General features: G+C 36.0%; 2 protein-coding genes and 1 long non-coding RNA gene across 5 annotated transcripts in view; 2 read left to right on the top strand and 1 right to left on the bottom strand.

The window, feature by feature from the left end:
• Positions 1-20,366, top strand: part of LOC110464826 — a 500,325-nt gene that overhangs the window by 331,304 nt on the left and 148,655 nt on the right. The gene's annotated exons all lie outside the window — the stretch shown is intronic.
• On the bottom strand, positions 8,132-10,317 carry LOC110464828. Its single transcript, XM_021520275.1, has 2 exons — positions 10,086-10,317; positions 8,132-8,904 (listed from the first exon to the last, which is right to left on the bottom strand). The coding sequence occupies exons 1-2, from the start codon at positions 10,124-10,126 to the stop codon at positions 8,487-8,489; spliced, it is 459 nt and encodes a 152-aa protein (XP_021375950.1). The 5' UTR covers positions 10,127-10,317; the 3' UTR covers positions 8,132-8,486.
• LOC110464831 lies at positions 10,344-12,034 on the top strand. Its single transcript, XR_002464548.1, has 2 exons — positions 10,344-10,450; positions 11,006-12,034. It is a non-coding gene; the product is annotated as an uncharacterized LOC110464831 (long non-coding RNA).

The raw sequence follows: 20,366 nt of genomic DNA, 5'->3' as shown, positions 1-20,366 counted from the left end.
CAGGGTTTGTTTCCCTGATCGGACATGAAAAGGTATTTGGTCACTATACACAACCATGTGAGTTTTCTGCAGGTACTCTGGTTTCCTCTCACATTAATACCCCATGCATGCTTTCATCTGGACCAACAGGAGTGATTAATATTAGTTGATAAAACTTATTTCATATTAGTTGTAAAATAAATACATTTTTTTAAAATATTATATATTGGGGTCTTGGTGTTTTAGCCTAGAATAGTTTACCAAATGGGAACTTCTCTTAAAATTGAATGTATACTCTTTCAATGAAATTCAGACCTTGCCTGTATCCCTTATGTAATAGTCCCATTCAGACCTTGCCTGTATCCCTTATGTAATAGTCCCATTCAGACCTTGCCTGTATCCCTTATGTAATAGTCCCATTCAGACCTTGCCTGTATCCCTTATGTAATAGTCCAATTCAGACCTTGCCTGTATCCCTTATGTAAAAGTCCCATTCAGACCTTGCCTGTATCCCTTATGTAATAGTCCAATTCAGACCTTGCCTGTATCCCTTATGTAATAGTCCAATTCAGACCTTGTCTGCCAATACTGATTAAAATAGTTTTCAGACCTTGTGTGCCCTTTATAATAGTTTCAGACTTTGCCTGCCTGAAATACATATTATGGAATCTCAAAGGAGCGAATTTTCCATTGCATACACTTTCATTGAAATGAGATTTAATGAGTTTAAAAATGGAATTGGGAAGGAGTTTGAATTTTATTACTTTTTATCACGAACTCAACCAAAGGTGGTCAAATGCACATTTTGTGTTTATCTAGACAGGAGATATTGGGGGAAAAACATCGTTAAATTTTATCCAGTGCTGTAAACTTGTGATGTCATTTTAAAGCTGTTCCTGGTGGTATGACTTTGGCTGGTGTGACAGAATTTTGATGAAGTTACCAGCCATCGTGAATGATAGAATGTTTTCAGCCCTTCAGACTGTGACGGAGTGTTAAGTCTTCAATGGTGACTTTATAACTTGTAGATCCTATACCAGTAATATCCATCGGCGGTCTGTTCCGCGGCTTAATTACGGGGACAGACTCCGGGGACTTACGCACACCACCATATGTATAAGATGTAGTCGAGGCGTTGATGAATTAGACGCTCAGTATGCAGTTTTTGACAGGTATCAGCAATTTAGATGATGTCAAAATTCTAATTGGAGAGAGAGATGTTAATTTGTGTGAATTACTTGAGTATTGTGGATATATCAATAACGGGCCAACTCCCTCAATCAGCTGTGTTATATCGCTCCATCAAAGAACAACCGTCAATTGAATTCTGGGATTATAATTATATCGTTCTAATAGTTACGTGTTCCGTATTGAAATTGACCAACTTAAAGGGAAGGATTAGTCGGCTTTTCAATGAATATATTACCAGGAACATGTATCTAATCTAAATCGGCTATGTTTTTCAGTAAATAGAATATTAACTGTTACGTCATTCATCAAACAGAATCAGTATTTGGAAAGCTTTTATCAGCACTGCGACAGGTCAAAGTCCAAAACGTTATTAAATTGTCCAATGAGATGTGTCCTTATGTTAAACTCTATGTGAGAATCCTGTCTTCTGATTGGTTGGCTCACACTTTTCACATTTATTATGATCACTGTCATATAAGCACTTGGTTTTTTGACACATGTGACCTTAATGTGACAATTTTATCTCCTTCCCAGAAGAGTCCAATGCTAAAAACATGTAAAATCCAAAGTCCTCAAGAATTGCTGATACATTAAAAAGAAAAGGTACACAAGAATGGATGACACATTTGTCATTTATCAACTTAAAGCGTTAGATAGCAGAGATATTCTCAGCAGCCTATTAACACAATAATACTGTACAGGGTCAAGTTGTCATTCTAATAGGAGATGAAGTGTGCACCATGTCCGTCTCGTCCCGTCTCATTGTGTCCGTTCCATCCCGTCCTGTCAAACATCAAATACTGAAACTAATTTCACATGGTGACGGGGGCATTCATGTCTTACAGACATTTTCTAATTTTCTCCGGCTTTCCTCCACCACCAAAACCTGGCACGTCCTTAAATGACTTAAGCTGTTAACAGGACGTAAAACACAAAATAACAAACCAAAATGGTATACAGTAGGCTACCTTGTGAGGCTGGGTAATACTGTGATACTTCTACCCCTACATAAAATGTCAATGGTGTCAGGATTTCACTCTGAGAGACAATAAAGTATTACTTCTACCCCGACATAAGGTGTCACAAGTTAACAATGGTGTCAGGATTTCACTCTGAGAGACAATAAAGTATTACTTCTACCCTGACATAAGGTGTCACAAGTTAAAAATGGTGTCAGGATTTCACTCTGAGAGACAATAAAGTATTACTTCTACCCTGACATAAGGTGTCACAAGTTAACAATGGGGTCAGGATTTCACTCTGAGAGACAATAAAGTATTACTCCTACCCCGACATAAGGTGTCACAAGTTAACAATTGTGTCAGGATTTCACTCTGAGAGACAATAAAGTACTGCTTCTACCCCGACATAAGGTGTCACAAGTTAACAATGGTGTGAGGATTTCACTCTGAGAGACAATAAAGTACTACTTCTACCCCTACATAAGGTGTCACAAGTTAACAATGGTGTCAGGCTTTCACTCTGAGAGACAATAAAGTATTACTTCTACCCTGACATAAGGTGTAACAAGTTAAAAATGGTGTCAGGATTTCACTCTGAGAGACAATAAAGTATTACTTCTACCCCGACATAAGTTGTCACAAGTTAACAATGGTGTCAGGAATTCACTCTGAGAGACAATAAAGTATTACTTCTACCCCGACATAAGTTGTCACAAGTTAACAATGGTGTCAGGAATTCACTCTGAGAGACAATAAAGTACTACTTCTACCCTGACATAAGGAGCCACAAGTTAACAATGGAGTCAGGATTTCACTCTGAGAGACAATAAAGTACTGCTTCTACCCCGACATAAGGTGTCACAAGTTAACAATGGGGTCAGGATTTCACTCTGAGAGACAATAAAGTATTACTCCTACCCCGACATAAGGTGTCACAAGTTAACAATGGGGTCAGGATTTCACTCTGAGAGACAATAAAGTATTACTCCTACCCCGACATAAGGTGTCACAAGTTAACAATGGTGTGAGGATTTCACTCTGAGAGACAATAAAGTACTACTTCTACCCCTACATAAGGTGTCACAAGTTAACAATGGTGTCAGGAATTCACTCTGAGAGACAATAAAGTATTACTTCTACCCCGACATAAGGTGTCACAAGTTAACAATGGGGTCAGGATTTCACTCTGAGAGACAATAAAGTATTACTTCTCCCCCGACATAAGGTGTCACAAGTTAACAATGGTGTGAGGATTTCACTCTGAGAGACAATAAAGTACTACTTCTACCCCGACATAAGGCGTCACAAGTTAACAATGGTGTCAGGATTTCACTCTGAGAGACAATAAAGTATTACTTCTCCCCCGACATAAGGTGTCACAAGTTAACAATGGTGTCAGGATTTCACTCAGAGGCAATAAAGTATTGATGTTTTTTAAGTTCCTTCTCCTTGATTTTGTGACGACAAAATATGTTACAGCTAAACCATAGGAGAAAAGATTCATAAAATCTAGTGTTGAAGGTCTTCTGTATATTGTTATATAAAACCAGTATGTATCGGTATGGAATGTACCAGCAGGTTTCAGAAACAATTTGTTCATTTGACTGAAGCGTTGAAATTAAGAGGCTGACCAGTGGAGAAAATCACCGGTCATCGTTTAGTGCTGCAGAAAATTGACCACTCACATGTTCATCATGTGACATTTTGATAGTGCGGCAATAAAAAATGTCATTTCAGTCTGACGTCATAATTGAATGGCCTGTCAAATTGCCGTTTGGGAATTGCCCAATTCGCTGGGCCTTCAGTGTTGATTGGTCGCTGTGTGAATGTCCGGTCAATAAATTCCAGCCATATCAGACTGTGTGGCAGTATCACATTATCCCACTGATCAGTTCTGATTGGATTATCTGCCCCTGATTGGATTTGACCTTTCACCCTGAAAACTTATGGAATGGTCATTACTGTCAAATAGATAACTCCAAACACTCGCGGTTCATCGCACATCTCAGGATCCAGCAAACATCTCAATATTCATGGTTCAATGAACGTCCAAGATTCACACTTCAGTGAACATCGGACAGAATCTGCTGGAAATTTTTCAAGCATGATCCTGATAAGATTATACAAGGAGATTTGTGATTACGGTACTTTCTTGGTACTTATAGTACGACTGCTCCAGTATACACACTGTGTTACCGAATGGTGTGGAGTACGAACAAAAGATCGCCATTCTTCCGTATTTGCTGCCTTTTTAGAGGTCTCCCCAGATTTTGAGCCGAACGATTGTGTTTTGGAATTTCGTCACCATGTGGCTATGTTTCCTTTGGTTGTCTATTTCACACATCTATTTCTATGTGGTGAGAACGTCGCTGCCTCGTGACATAAATGATTTGTTCACCATCAAATGTTCAGAAATGTTCAAACAGAGCATAGATTACTCAAATATATTTATCTACATTCGTTGAAAATGTTATGCAAATCATGTGTTTATAACTAGACTGGCTGATGCAAATGATCTGATTTATTTGTGAAGCATTTATATTTGATAATTAGGATTCTATTTTTTTGTGTGTGTTTCAGAAGTGTTTAAAAATTTACATATTTTTGAAAACATTGGTTCATAATAAAATGTGTCAACCTAGTGGGAAGCTAATAATTATAATATAAGGCTTTGAACAGCTAACGGTAGGATCATCTAAGGGTCTGATACAATGACTACAGTATCACATGGTTCTGTTGGCGTTGACACATCTAACGTGTTGAAACTAGTAATTTTGATTAACATCAGTAATTTCCCCGCACGACATGGTCGTCTTTACCTATAGTACCTATGGATGTCCCTCTATGGGGGGTCAGGGACACTGAAAGATGCATATCTGAGGCCATGCTTACGTTAAGGTTATTACCTAAATAATATGTACCAAAATTTTAATAAAGACATTTTTTATATTTAAGAGAAAAAAAATCATTTCGGAAAATATTTAAATTTACATCTTAAATAACATGTATGAATTCAAACTTATGATCTGAAATATGAAACAGATCATTTTTGTGTTAACCTTCACCCCTAGGTAACTTTAGTAGACTCTACCATACATTGATCTGGATGAGTTCATTATGGTCTACAGTGGTGAAAGGGTCAAGCACAAGAATTTCTGCAAGAATTTACTTAAGTTGACAATACTTTCAACAGAATCGGCCCGAAGGTCAGCTGCCACAAGGCAGGGATGTCAAATACCAAAGCAATCTTGTCAGAGCTCCGATCCCCACTTTTACACATCATCAGTGCGGACATGTTGAATCTGGCGTGGATGAAAGAACGACAAGACTACTTCACACATGACCGAACACGATCTCAGAAGTTCTGCTACGGAAAGGGTTCCAGCTTATAATCCTTGTTAGCTTAGCAAAATCTTAGATTAAATTTATTATTGATAATTTTTTAACTAAGTATCAATAATCATTATCAAAACTACACATTAGGAAGAGTAACGATAATTTGAAGTTTTCGAAATATGATGTTTCTGAAATTTGTAGAAACATTGAATAAATTTCATTTTTGAATTTTCAGCTTTGCCTTGGAAGCTGAGGATGCCCTTTTGTTCAAGGCTTGATAACTTAACCATATTTTTTTTCTTTTCTTAAATATATCAATTTATCACTTAAAATACGCGTAAAAGGATAAAAACTTCACAGACAGAAAACAGAAGATATATATAAACACATGTAAATTTTACAATTGGACCAGAATTCATTTTGATAATTTGATATAACGACCTCTAAAGCTAACCAACCATTTTACAACCTGTCCTTTCATTCTTTCTAGTCATACAGAGTTACAACTAGCAGTGTCTGCTTCATCAGCCACAGACGTTTTTGATTGGTTGTTGATCCGCGGCAGCATTAGGTCTGACCTTGGTTTACTCTGACTTAACGGTGACATCGGAGTCAAATTTCACTCGATCCTTAACCAAGGTTGTAGAGATTATATGTGACAATTGTGTTTTGTATCCTTAATCCTGTCAACACTGTAGACCATAATGGACTCATCCATATCAAATCATGGTAGAGTTCATTAAAATTACAGACACGGGGAAAGGGTTAAGAATTTTTAATGTAGAAGTTTGTCTAATCATATTTGCGGTTGATATAGTTCATTCTCTCTGACAAAATATTGTCATGTTGTCAATTTATGCTACAAATATCAGATTTGATCACTCTTTTATTGGGACTGATGTAACACCTTATAAAATCTCTCTCTTGTCGTGATGAAAATTCAAATATCTCATGAGTATTTCGGTGAGAAAATTACAATTATTTCATCGTAGCCACATTGTCAAATTTCTATATTTTTACTGTCATAGGACATTTCTGATATTATCATGTAAACTTTGTCAGAGGGGAATATGATACAAAGCAAAACATGATATAAAGAGAAATTTGATATTAAGTGAAATGTTATATCAAGGGAAACGTGATAAAAGAAAATGTGATATTCAGAAAAATAGATATTATGAGATACACTGCTTTCTTCATTCTGTGAAAATTATCCACTTTAACTCATTAACCCCTGAAATTTCATAATGAACTATTCCAACAGTTGGATTGGAAGAGTTCAAATGTCTTCAGGAGTGAATGAGTTAAATATGGAATCAAAGGGTATGTATACATGTATTAACTTTTTAGTCGGACTTTAATTACATGTAAAAAATATATTTTTTATTCTCATATAACAATAAAACTAGGTCAGTGAAGATATTTTCAGTAGTTGTTTGGGTATTTTGATTGAAAAAAGCCAAGTTGTGAATGATCAGGATCATTTATATTTTTATGGATTTAAGCAGTCCAAGTAAATATGAATTCTGACATGTTGGGCAACAGAGGCCATAGGACATCAGATATTTTCTGTTAGATCACTTCACATTAAACTTAATTACATACAATGAATAAAGAGGGGAAAAAATATGTTTAGGAAAACATGACAGTGGAATGTAAGGACTTCCCCTGCGAGAGGGTATTCATGAAATCATGAATGGTCATGAACAATTCATGAACATTCATGAATACAGACAGTTTGAAATTCATGAATACTTATTCATGAATATTCATCAACCGGCTTTCATGCATTCTTCATGAACTTTTATGAATAATTAATAAATTCATAAAAATGCATGAATCTGCATGAAGTTTGTGATTCTGAATTATTCATGGACTTTTATGCACAGCAAAAATTCATTAAAATTCATCAGAATTCATGAAAGGCATATCCTTGAGAAATCATGAACTTTGATGAATTTAAATGAATAATGCAAATTCATTAAAATTCATCAAAATTTCTTAAAGATTGACTGAGCAGAAATCATGAACTTTGATGAATATTTCAAATACACAAAATTCACTATTATTCATGAAATTATGAATGATGAGAAAACTCAGTATCCTCAGAAACCATTTTTTTTCTTGTGGTTATTTCAACTCCATGTCCATTTTGCATGAATGTATATAATAATGTAAATATATATAATATATAAATATAATTGCCAATTTTGCAGGAAGTATACATAAATTATATTATGGAGTTCCATCTGTATTGATTTTATTGACTTTGGGAAGCACTGTAATTACTGGGAGCAGCGGTGGCTCAGTCAGTTGTTAAGGTCACAGACTACAAATCACATGCTTCTCACCTCCTTATGTATATATATATATATATACATATTGAAAATAACACTGGAATTTCAGTGAGATTCCACTGGAATGAAATATTTCAGTGAAATACCACTGGAATTCCAGAGAAGAAAACAAAAATCCTGTGGAATTCCAGTGAAGCAAAAAAATACAAGTAGAATTCCACTGGAAAAAAATCACTGGAATTATATTTCTACTGGAATATTAATTCCAATGGAACTATAACTCCTCTGACAATCCATGCAGAGGTGATGAGATCTGAAATACATTTTGCATGAAGTGGTATTAACTAGAAAAAATGGAACAATACATCAGTTTAACAATTTTTTAATAGATATATTACCCTTTACAAAGACAATTGTAGGCTAGCTATTAACGTACATGAGTTTATACAAAATATGACTATGTTAAGTCAGTTATGTTCAAGTGTTTAACACTTATGAATGTGAGATTTGGTGTTATTTGGACTAAGATGAACTTCTTTCCTAGTCTACTGCAATGAACTAATACAGTGTCTCCAGTCAACTAGTTCAAAAACATGAATGCAGAGTGATTTTTCAGCATGCTCCTTTAACACGGGCATGGTAATGGCATTTTTCAAATTCTGACTCAATATGTCCCAGACTTGCAAGGACATTCAGAGATATTGGCACAGCTGGTAAAAAGTCATCCTGGCAGTTCATTATTTTCATTATTGTTTTGTATATTGTCTTTGTCATTGTGTATTATTTTCTGCACCTGAAGATTTTGTGTAAACGCTGCTTTGCTCATTGATGGATGGGACACAAACCTATGAAACTGATAGCACAGCCATTCAAGTTTAGTCATAGTATCAGAATTAGGAATTTTGTTGACTGCTAATTCTGAGTTGAATACAGTGAAGTCATAAGAACTACACCAGTCACAATTCATTTCCTTTTGGTTCTCATCTTCGGAATCACTGTTGGCCTCTGAATCATCCTGTTCAGGATCTGTCATCTCCTGATCAGATTCTGAGTATATTGAACCCTGGTCTTCATGCCAATTGGCCATATCCTCTAGATCTTGGTTTAATTTATCATCAGAGCTTGTCTCTGAATCTGATCTGAAATATATAATTTGTATGATATACTGAACACGCCAATTACCAATTAATTATCATCTACCATATTTATCCTTCAATAAGCCCAGGGAGCAAGTGTAAAATATTGGGTGGTCTAATTGCAGACATATATATATTACACGCTACATGTATATATAGGGAAATGAATTAAAAAATAATGAAATTCATAATGATATTGGGGGGAGGGTGTTATTACCTGCAGGCATGGGCTTATTGCGGATGGAACTATTGTTTATTGAAGACCAAATTCAGAATTGTTTCCAGCTTGGTTTACAATGTTTAACATCCTTAGTAAATAGTCGGGTAGTTCAAGGATGTCAAGCCATTTCTAAATTTGAGACTAGTGTATTTTGAAGTTTGTTTAATGACATCAGTTAGTCACCGACAAAGCGGGACACCTGAACAGGAAAGATCATGAACCTTCACACTTTTATAAACTGAAAGCGAGATGAGATCTTTGAGATCAGGGAGTTCTATATGAGGTAATTGACAAGATAGCTAATTATCTCAGGGCCGCAATTAATATTTACTAAAGAAATTGTTGTCCAATGTTTACCAGTAAATACTGGCATGGCTGGTAAGTTGACAGTATATTTACTGGTAATTAACATTGGACATAAACATTTTCAGTCAACATTGCTCAGAATAATTCCAACTGCCAGTTGCAGTAAAAATAATAATCTAAACATTTTATTTAGATCATAGATCATGAACAGGATTTTTTTTTTATTTTTTCGTTATGTAAAGTACAAGTATTAGTTCACAATTGGTACAATATTATACAACATAATCCTCAAAAACGAAGAGATACTTGACTTCGATTATACCCAGGATTTTACCGTCGCCATGCGGTGAAAATAATCACAAGCATTTAAAATTCTGACAGTAAATTGAGATATTTATCATTTCAAGATAACAGTATTACTATCGATAGTAATTGACTTAATCGTCCATATTCCTTTATAAGATTTAACGTTAGGTCTGTCAATTTACTGTCAGAATTTCGAACGCCTGTGAAATATTCGGTGACTTAGTGGCACAAAACAGCGACACGCCTACACCTCTGGACTTTTTACAAAAACTTTTAATTGAAATAACTACGGAAACAACATGGCATTGCTCCTTAAGTTAATTTAATCAACGTATGATGGCCTTAGTCTTACCTAGTGTGCGAAAATCCAGGGGAAACTGGAGTTGTTGACATGCTGTCGGGCGAATGTTCAAACTCCAATTCCTATCCATTGTTTGCATCGCCGTCATTGAGATGAAGCCCGTATCTTTTTATATGTGTTTTAATCTTCCTTTCATCGATTGGTGTGCCTGTTTATCGACAGACAAAGTTACATGGTCTTTTTTCGCACCGAAGTCATTCCATGCCATATTTTTATAAATTGACTTCCGGTAGGATCGGAGCGAATAGAGGAATTATTCTGATTGGACGAAATTAATCCCGCGCCAAATACGCTTCAGAAGAAAGTGGAGATGGAGAAATTTTCGAAAGACGGCAGGAAGGTTATCGAAGCCGAAGGTAAGAATCTGATTGGGATTTTATGAAATACTTGTATGAAATGTTAAAACTATGTGTAATTATGTGAAACCAGTCTGTGATCATGATGTTACAACGGTTTACATTGGCAACAACTCATCTGATTCGTCATATTACGGACTTATATAATCTAATCTAATTCCGTGGTCATATTTACCGTGCGGGTTTAGCAATGATATCGATACTGAAAATTATACGTTAGAAAACAGAATTGAATATATTACTGAGTGCTAATGGTTACTGCGTCCAAATTACCAAACGTGTGTGCGTGTGCACCCAATCCCACCCTGCCGAATTTGAAGTTTACAGTATGAATGCACCTCTTGAGATAGTTCTTAACTTGTATGAAATTTGCAGATAGATAATATATAATTTCAATAAAAATTACTGTCCCACTTGTGTGATATCAAAGCCCCCCCCCCCCCCAAAAAATAAGGTTGATGTACAGGGGCTTTGAAAATACAGGTAGGCCTATATACTAATTTCTACAGTATTTTATAAGATAAATGAAAAATTATTAACTTTTTTCTTATTCAGAAAATGGGATTACTCCTAAAATTTACTGACGCGGACATCAGAGATGCATTCGATTGCTTGATGGATCGTTTTGAAGTGTGCCAGATACAGAGTCGTCATGCTTTGCTGACATCGACACAAACAGGCAGTATTATTAGCAGCCAGAACCTGAAGATGTAAGCTTTAGTGCAAGATCTTCAAATGATAATTAAAGCATATGTGTACAAGCTCAGAAGATAACACCAGCCTGCAGGATGACAGTGATGTGTAAAATGTCCCAAGATATACAGCGAAAGATTTGCTATTGAAAAAGGATAAAAGAGGAATACCTAAAGCACCACAACAGTTTTTCAGCAATCTCATGCAAGATGCGGCAGACACGTACTGGCAATATTTAAAAAAAAGATCTCCCCTTGCACCAAATATTCTTGGAAAATAACAACGGTTTTTTAAAAATGTATTATCAGTGACACCTCAATTAAGCAGACATACAAAGAGGTATGGCAAATACTAGGAATAATTTTGCAAAACAAAAGAGAATATCTTTTAGATAAAAGTTTAGGCAAAAGAAGTTCTACCAAGAAAAATGACAACAGTAATAATTGGAACGTACAGTGTGGAGCTTGCAATTGGAAATAAAGTGTTTGTTACTGACAAAACAAAAACTTAATGGTGAAGGAATTATTATTTCCGATCCTAATTCCAAATTTGTTTAAAAAGCTTTGAACAAACTCAGTGATTTAGACGAAATAGAAGACGAACATTTCGAACTTCAAACACCATCAATTGTTACATGGAGAATGGATAGACTCGCAATAAGTAGACCGGGTAAAAAGTGTGCAAGTTCTACAACGAGGAAACCAGCATGTATTTGCATATACAATACAGATAAATTTCAAGAGTTTTGGGAAACCTGTATTCTACAACTCTAACCTAATAATGTCAGCTGTATCATATTCTTGAAACCACACAGACCATATGTGAACCATGCATCCATATTTCATATTTAACAATGCTAAATATGTAGCAGTAAAAACTTTTGCAAATATATATGTTATTCAACTGTCATTTTTTCATGTTTAAAAGATATTTGTGACGTTACTTGCATTATTTCTAACTTTAAACACAGCATGAATGATTATATATACCGTCATAACTGTAAATTCAGAATCTATTGAATGTCCATTATTATTGTTATCTTCATATAAGTGATTCCAATTTGAATTTCAGTGACCACTGGCTAGGTATTTCAGTGGAAATACCACTGGAATCCACTGGGCAATTTGGCCACAAATTCCAGGTCAAATTGCTGGTGGAATCCAGTGGTATTTCCTCTGGTATCCAAGTGGAATTCCATTGTTTATTTTCATATGGTATTAGACTTTCATGAACTTTCATGAAAGTTCATGAAATGTGGTAATTTGTACATGTTCATGAATGTTCATGAATATTTCAAGCATTTTCAATTCATGAACTTAAAATGGGACGTTTTCTTCATGAACATTCATGAACATTCATGAATTGTTGCCATTTTTCATGAATGTTCATGAATTCATATATTCATGAATATTCATGATTTTATATTCATGAAAGTTCATGATTTTACATTCATGAATATTCATGAATATTCATGAATTTATATTCATGAATTTTCATGAAATATTTTGCTCAAGATTATTCATGAAGTTTTAAGTTCATGAATTTCATGAAAATATTCATGAACAAATCAAGAACATTCATGAATATTATTCATGAATATTTCATGAACTGTTCATGAAGTTTCATGAATTATTCATAATCATTTCGCAGGGGTTGTTTGCATTTCCACTGAATTGTAACAGAATGAGTGGGCTTATTACCAGGCATGGGTAAACTAAAGAAGAGGGAGTTTTTTTTGTTACATAAAGGCAGTGGGTTCTGTCCTCGGGCCAGGACATACCAAAGTCCTTAAAAATGGAGTTGTTATTCCCTGCTTGACGTTCAACATTTAGGGGAATCGCGACAACAACTGGTTCACCCGTTGTCAATATAATGTGAACGGGAAGAATACTGTCATGGGTGCCTTTGGTATTTCAGTGAGGTAGCACTCTAAAGTTGGCATCAGATCTGCTCTGCTCAAAGGCGGCATACACATCAATATACCCTGCCTCCATCACACCTACTTACAAGCACATATATATTACACATGGAGGCTCACCCTGGAATGACCTTAGCTGTTAATAGGACACAACATATATATTACACATGGAGGGTCATCCTCGAATGACCTTAGCTGTTAATAGGACACAACATATATATTACACATGGAGGCTCGCCCTGGAATGACCTTAGCTGTTAATAGGACACAACATATATATTACACATGGAGGCTCACCCTGGAATGACCTTAGCTGTTAATGGGACACAACATATATATTACACATGGAGGTTCACCCTCGAATGACCTTAGCTGTTAATAGGACACAACATATATATTACACATGGAGGCTAACCCTCGAATGACCTTAGCTGTTAATAGGACACTAGACTCATTAGAGCCAAACCAAACATAATTGACCTTGGTCTCAAGAGGTCATGGATTTTTATGATTTAGTAGGATGTATCATGTATTTGCTTTGTTTGACCTTGTGATATAATCAAGGTCATGAAATAAGTGGATATGGTAATTTTTATAATTGTTACAGATATTGGGTATGGCCCTTTGAGAGTTATTGGCATGGCAATATGGATTGGTATAATAGCACTGGCAAAAATATTGACTCCATAATAATCATGTAAAATTTTTTGTCCTTATTTTTTCCTGACCCAAAAAATTGATGTTGTAGACAAAACTATTGCATAAAAAACTAAAAGTAATAGACAGAGCAGCTGGAATGTTTTCTTTTGTCTATGAACATCAACAAGGTGACCTTTGAGTTTATTTCCCAGGGGGCCACTGTAACATGTTAGCTCCTACCGTGGCCCTACATGCTTGTGTAGACTTCTTCATGGCTGCAAAGCAGTTCAAATGGTTTACTCTTGGCTTGATGCAACGTGCTTGTATACATCTCAGTTTCTGTCCAGTAGAGCCATTCACCTTTTCAACAGTGCTCTGGGGAGCCGATCTGGGGAGCCGATCGGATTTGTTTGGATAGAAAAATTCAATTCGTCCACACAGATTTCTTACGTTGACTTGTCTGCTTGAGTTTCAATGTCTCCCCGGACAATTCAGTGAAGTTATTTTAAAATTCAAAAAACTTCCAAGAGGTTTAAAGGGCTTTAAACAAAAACTGCAAACCACGAAAGCCTCATTCCAACAGACACTACAAGGCCGCAGTTCTTTCGCCAACCTCGAGATATTACAGGGTTAGGTTATACAGGAACTGACCTCAGTCTCGTGGTATTACAGGGTTAGGTTATACAGGAACTGTCCTCAGTCTCGTGGTATTACAGGGTTAGGTTATACAGGAACTGACCTCAGACTCGTGGCATTACAGGGTTAGGTTATACAGGAACCGACCTCAGACTCGTGGTATTACAGGGGTAGGTTATACAGGAACCGACCTCAGTCTCGTGGTATTACAGGGTTAGGTTATACAGGAACTGTCCTCAGTCTCGTGGTATTACAGGGTTAGGTTATACAGGAACGGACCTCAGACTCGTGGTATTACAGGGTTAGGTTATACAGGAACTGTCCTCAGTCTCGTGGTATTACAGGGTTAGGTTATACAGGAACTGACCTCAGACTCGTGGTATTACAGAATTAAGTTCTACAGGATCGACCTCAGTGGTACTATAGGGTAATGTTGAGTTGTACAGAAAATGAGCTTTTTATATCAATTCAAGTTGAGTTTTAGATTGTAGATGTAAATATTATGTGTTCAAAATGATAGATACTGCTTATTGTCTATTAATTTGTCAATAAGTTATTCATGTCGGCTAGTGTTTGACTTACAATAAATGAAATAATGATTTATCCATAAGATAGTAAGAAATCCAGAGCCAAAATATGATTGTCCGGGCTTACTGAGTCGTTTTATACGCCCGTCGTCCAATTGTTAGGGACTACGTCATCTGTTCGTCTGTCCGTTAATTTTTTTCCTTGTCATCGCTCTCCTGCCTTCATTTATCGTGATGAAACTTGGTACACATATTGCATACCAAATATAGCTCGAACGAGTTCACACTTCAGAAGTTTACCTGAATTTTTGGTGGAGTTATGCCCCTTTTATTTTCAAATAAGGGCATTATGTAGTAAATGAAACAACTTTTTTATGTTTTAATTAATTCCTTTCAAATTTTGTACCGTAATGCTAGGAGCAATGAAGTTCAACATGTAGTGCAGGTTTTTCTGTCGAGTTTCAACTTTCCGTGTTTTGGCATTTCGCACTTGACAAAGTTACGCTGTACTTCTTCTTGGGATAGAGCCAACAAAGTTTGAGAAGGAAAATGACCTTGACCTTCTTTCAAGGTCACAGGGAAAAAATTTCAAACAAATTCTGAGAAAAAACCAAAAAACATAGAATCATATAATAATATGTGAGTGGTAGTTTAAACTGATGGAGTCGACAAAGTTTGCGAGTGAAATATTTAAAGTCCATTCTAATATTTAATGAGAATATTTTGCTATGACTGCTTAAATATTCAGGTGAGCGATACAGGTCCTCTGGGCCTCTTATTATTAAACTGCTTGGTTGTTTCATTGCCTGGATGCTTTGAATGAGTTCTTAAATCGTGACATTTAACCGCTATTTGGCTTTGAGTTATATATTGCCTCTGTTTCATTGCCAAGTAATTATATAAGGGCATTCTGTCCAAAATGCAAGAACTTTTTAATTCTTTGTTTAAATCCTTTCAAATTTAGTATGGTAATACAAAACCAAACATGTTTAACATATATAACAGGTTTTGTTGTCGCGTTTCAACTTCTCATACCAACACTCCTACCTCAAAGCCAAGGTTCTAGTTATAGTAATAGTTACGTTGATCACGAAAGTGTAATTCTGTAACTCAAAATAGCTTGCGCCTTAAACACAGTAAATGAATGGCAAAGTCACAGTCACCAACAAAACGGTGGCAGTAAACACGTTTATGTCATATGTCGCTACCTGCTTCCAATATAGCAATACCCTTCGGAGGGTCTGACGGGCATATCATGCTTTCAATCCCGGTGCTGTTGTTTTTTTACCTATTCGTGTATGCTACATATTCAAATTTTACATCATTTTACAAAATTGGAATCACTCTTCAAGATAAATAAATTGATACCCCGGTAATTTATGACCTTTGGAAATTCAGATTTAACACTAAGACTGCTTTCTGATCCAGGGGAGCCTGTAATTAGGGATATTGTATATCGGTGATACATGTATCCCTAATGTAACATTAAGCTAACAAGGCTTTATATGACAGAATCCCAATATTTTTACACAAATTTGATCTGGCTACTGTTACAATGAAATTGTGGTTGTGTACGAATTGATTGCTACAGAAATGGCCATGTCCATTGTCAACACCCAATGGATATACCGGTGGTTGTTGAAGAATTTCCTTTCAATTAAGGGATTCATTTAAGGGACGTTAAAGAGTGACATTGATCAGACTCCTAATGACAAACAAACATCAGGGCAAAATTTTTCAAAGTAAGGTCAACTTAACAAGCCATTAATAAAAAAAAAAAAAAAAAAAAAAATGTTTTATGGCGAAATATCTCGAAATTTACGATTGTTTTTGAGTGGTGTTTTTTAATCAGGTGGTTTAAATGGTGTTATACAAGGGGAAGCAATCTAAACACTATCTTTTCACTTAATTTTGACAGTATTGAGACGTTGGTGATTTGTCAAGGGAGATAACCTTAATGATTTTTCCTACAAAACCTTGGCATTTGGCATTTTATCAAGGGAGACAATCTTTAAAAAGACATGACACTAAATGGGCAGAAAATTTATAGCGCAAGGCGTTATAATCAGTATTACTAAAACTTTTGTAAGTGTGATGAAAAAGATCATATAATAGTACCAACACAACCGAAGGAATAGCATCAAAATGGCAGGATTTTTTTATCACAGTCACTGATAACTTACAAGGCTGAGGAAAACTTCCCACTATCAACACTATCAATAGATTAGCTGTCAATCTTCTAAAAAGTAGTTTAAGTGTCCTTAAATTTATAGTTATTACCTACTTAGATATACAGATCTGTTGGCGGTACGTTTGTTCTGCTGATACCCAGTGTAGCGGGACTGGACTGGGTCGATCCTCACTGACCAGATAGCTCAATCGGTAGAGCATCCGTCTAGAGTTCTGATGGTCCTGGGTTCGAACTCTGGTCTGGCTGGGCATTTTGTCCTCTCCGCAGTGTTACAAATTTGGCGCCCTACGAAATATACCCACGGAAAATGGTATAGGGATCTATTTGTCTTCGGGGTCAAAGACTTTGTTAAAGGAGGGAGGAATGTAAAGGAACTAGACTGGCTTGATAGTAGGTGTCTAGGTAGCTCAATTAGAAAAGTGTCCATCCAGAGTTTGGAGGTTCCCAGGTTTGAGCCCAAGTTTGGCCGTGCAGTTTTCCTCTCCTTTTACACACAGCAATCTGGTAATAATAATAATAATATACAACATTTATATAGCGCCCTATATAATTTGTAAAATAACTCTAAGGCGCTTTACAACATATGGATAATAGTAATGGTTATAATTGTGAAAATAAACAACAAAGGCTTGCAATCACTTTCATACATTTAACAAGCAATGTGCACCTAATTGAACAAATAAAAGGGTGGTATTTACATGACGTCTTTGCAAAGATTCTAAAATGCAGATGCAAAGAGGTGAGTTTTTATGTCCCTTTGAACTTGGCCAGGGTATTTGACTTCCTAATAGCAGATGGTAAGCTATTCCACAACGTAGCCAAAACCCTACCAAAGCATCTGTTTCCGTAGGTCACAGTACGAGATTTTGGGACACACAACAAAGATTCTGACTCCGAGTACAGTGATCTTGACAGCTGATACAGGGTAACAAGCTCCTGTAGGTACTGAGGAGCTGTTCCATTCAGTGCCTTGTATGTGTATACCAGAATTTTGGTAGTGTGTCATTCCTTGAAACCAGCCCTGTAGAACTCTCTTGTGTGGAAGAGATAAAAGCAATTCTTAAAATTCTCTTCTGGCACAAAATATTAAATCTGTCTCCTTTGTAGAAAGTCAGTCACTTAAAATTTATCATTCTGCTTTGGTCTTGTATATTAAGAAATCATCATTACATCACAGCTCGTATTAATAGGCGGGGCCTTTATGATAGACACTTAGGTAAAACACCTGCACGACTATTTATAGACCATTGCCTTGTTCTTAGACAACAAAGGGTTATTAATAGACATGTCTATTTGTGTTGGCTAATTTTCTTTTTTTAAAGGGAGGGGTTTTATATATTATAGACTTCGGTGAAGCACCTCAGATGTTTTTAGCAGAGTTTGTTTCCTCCGTGTAGAAATACACGTATATGTAGATCATAAAAAATGTATTTCTAATTGATCATAATGTATATCAAAATATCTTTTATACAATTTTTTTTATATTTTCAATATTTTACTGGAACTGATGGAAATATCCCCCTTTGTGAAAAAATGACACTTCAAAAAACAAAACAAAAAATTTAATTGAGAATATATTGGACAGAATTTCCAGATTTTTATACGACAATGACTTGATTACCAAATGGAATTGGTACAGATTGTACTTAGATTCCTTTAGAGGAAAACCAGCAGGGTTTCGTTTGATTGACAAGATAGAGAATAAACACTGCTATCACTGATAGGTTACCATCCTCGACATCCAGGGGTTACGCTCACTTTCGCTCTCTGTACTCCTGGAATATGTCATAGCAAAATTGAAGGCACAAGGCTAGCTATTTGATTGGTCTCAGGTAAAAACACCTGACCAATCGCTAGGCTGATATGTGTCCTTTGAAGATTACAAAGGAGCGACGCCCAACTTCGAAGCAACTCAATTTTACTGTTATGGGACCGTGAGATTCTTTTGATGTACATCAAAGGATCAAACAAATTTTCTTGTCTCCTCCTGAAGGTGATGGTCACGAAGCCTTTGATTTTGCTATGACATATTCCAGGGGTGGAGAGAGCGAAAGTGAGCGTAACCCCTGGAGTACGAGGAATTGGTATGATACATAATGCTTATTTATAGTAACATATGAAATAGAACATGTTTTAATTGTCCATTGTATATAATGCATGTTTGTCAAACATCAAACATTTTAGTTATTTGGAATTGAATGAATACCTAAAGAAAAAAAAGGAAAAAAAATCCATAATTTTATGTATGTTTTTTGTAAAGATTTTATTTGTTTGTTTGTTTGAAAAATAAGATTAAGCTAACAGTTCTTTGATAAGTGCACAGTCTGGTGGAATAATTGACATGGCTCAGCATAATGTGTACATTACGATGTCTGAAACCTACATGCAATATGTCTTGCTTGTAAGTTATGGGCTAGGCTGTAGAAAATAACAGTTTTTTATGTACTAAGGTATCGCGACTCCTGAGTTCAGTGTGAAGACACCGATAATTTGTCAACGATTTGTAATCCTCCCAGGGTGGGGAGTATCTGATCCCTCTGGAGTAGGTCAGAGGAAATATCCCATTTCCAAACGAATGTATTGTTATGTCAATAGCGAGCCGAATAAGCTCTCTATTGTAAGCATGATAATAAATTCACATCGTCTGTCCGTGAATCTGTACATGCGTTCTTGCATTTGTCCTTCTGTCTTTCGGTCTGTGATAACGCGTCCAAACTTCACATACTGTAATATCTTGGAATGAAAGTGTATCACAAACTAAACTCTGTGATACTAACCTATATTTTCTGTTCCACTGGGCATCAAAGAAAACAGATCGTTCCCAGTGCAAATTTTCCTTGGCATTTCCATGCAAGTTTTCCAGACTTCATGTATTGGTAAATTTACTGGCAATGCTATGCCTCAGTGACCTGTATTTTTCACTCCACTGAACTGGCAAGGAAGAAGATTTCCAGGCGGTAATTTCCTTTTGCATTTTCTTACAGGTTTGTCAGCCCCTGTGTGCTGATTAAACTGCTATAAGTTTTCAAACCACTTAAGTGAAAAGGAAAAAGTTTCTGGGCCATGTTTTCTTTCTGTTTTCCAGGGAAGATCATCAAACATCACTAGGTTTATCTCTGGTAGATTGTGTGTTCTATAACTAGGTCACAGTGACCTATATTTTCTGTACCATTAAACATCACTGGGTTTATCTCTGGTAGGTCGTGTGTTCTGTAAACACTAACTAGGTCACAGTGACCTATATTTTCTGTACCATCAAACATCACTAGGTTTATCTCTGGTAGATCGTGTGTTCTGTAAACACTAACTAGG

The sequence above is a fragment of the Mizuhopecten yessoensis genome, unplaced genomic scaffold, assembly GCF_002113885.1.
Source record: "Mizuhopecten yessoensis strain PY_sf001 unplaced genomic scaffold, ASM211388v2 scaffold11037, whole genome shotgun sequence".
NCBI lineage: Eukaryota > Metazoa > Mollusca > Bivalvia > Pectinida > Pectinidae > Mizuhopecten > Mizuhopecten yessoensis.
The sequence above is the reverse complement of the archived record's forward strand: the minus strand, read 5'-3'. Positions and strand labels throughout refer to the sequence as shown.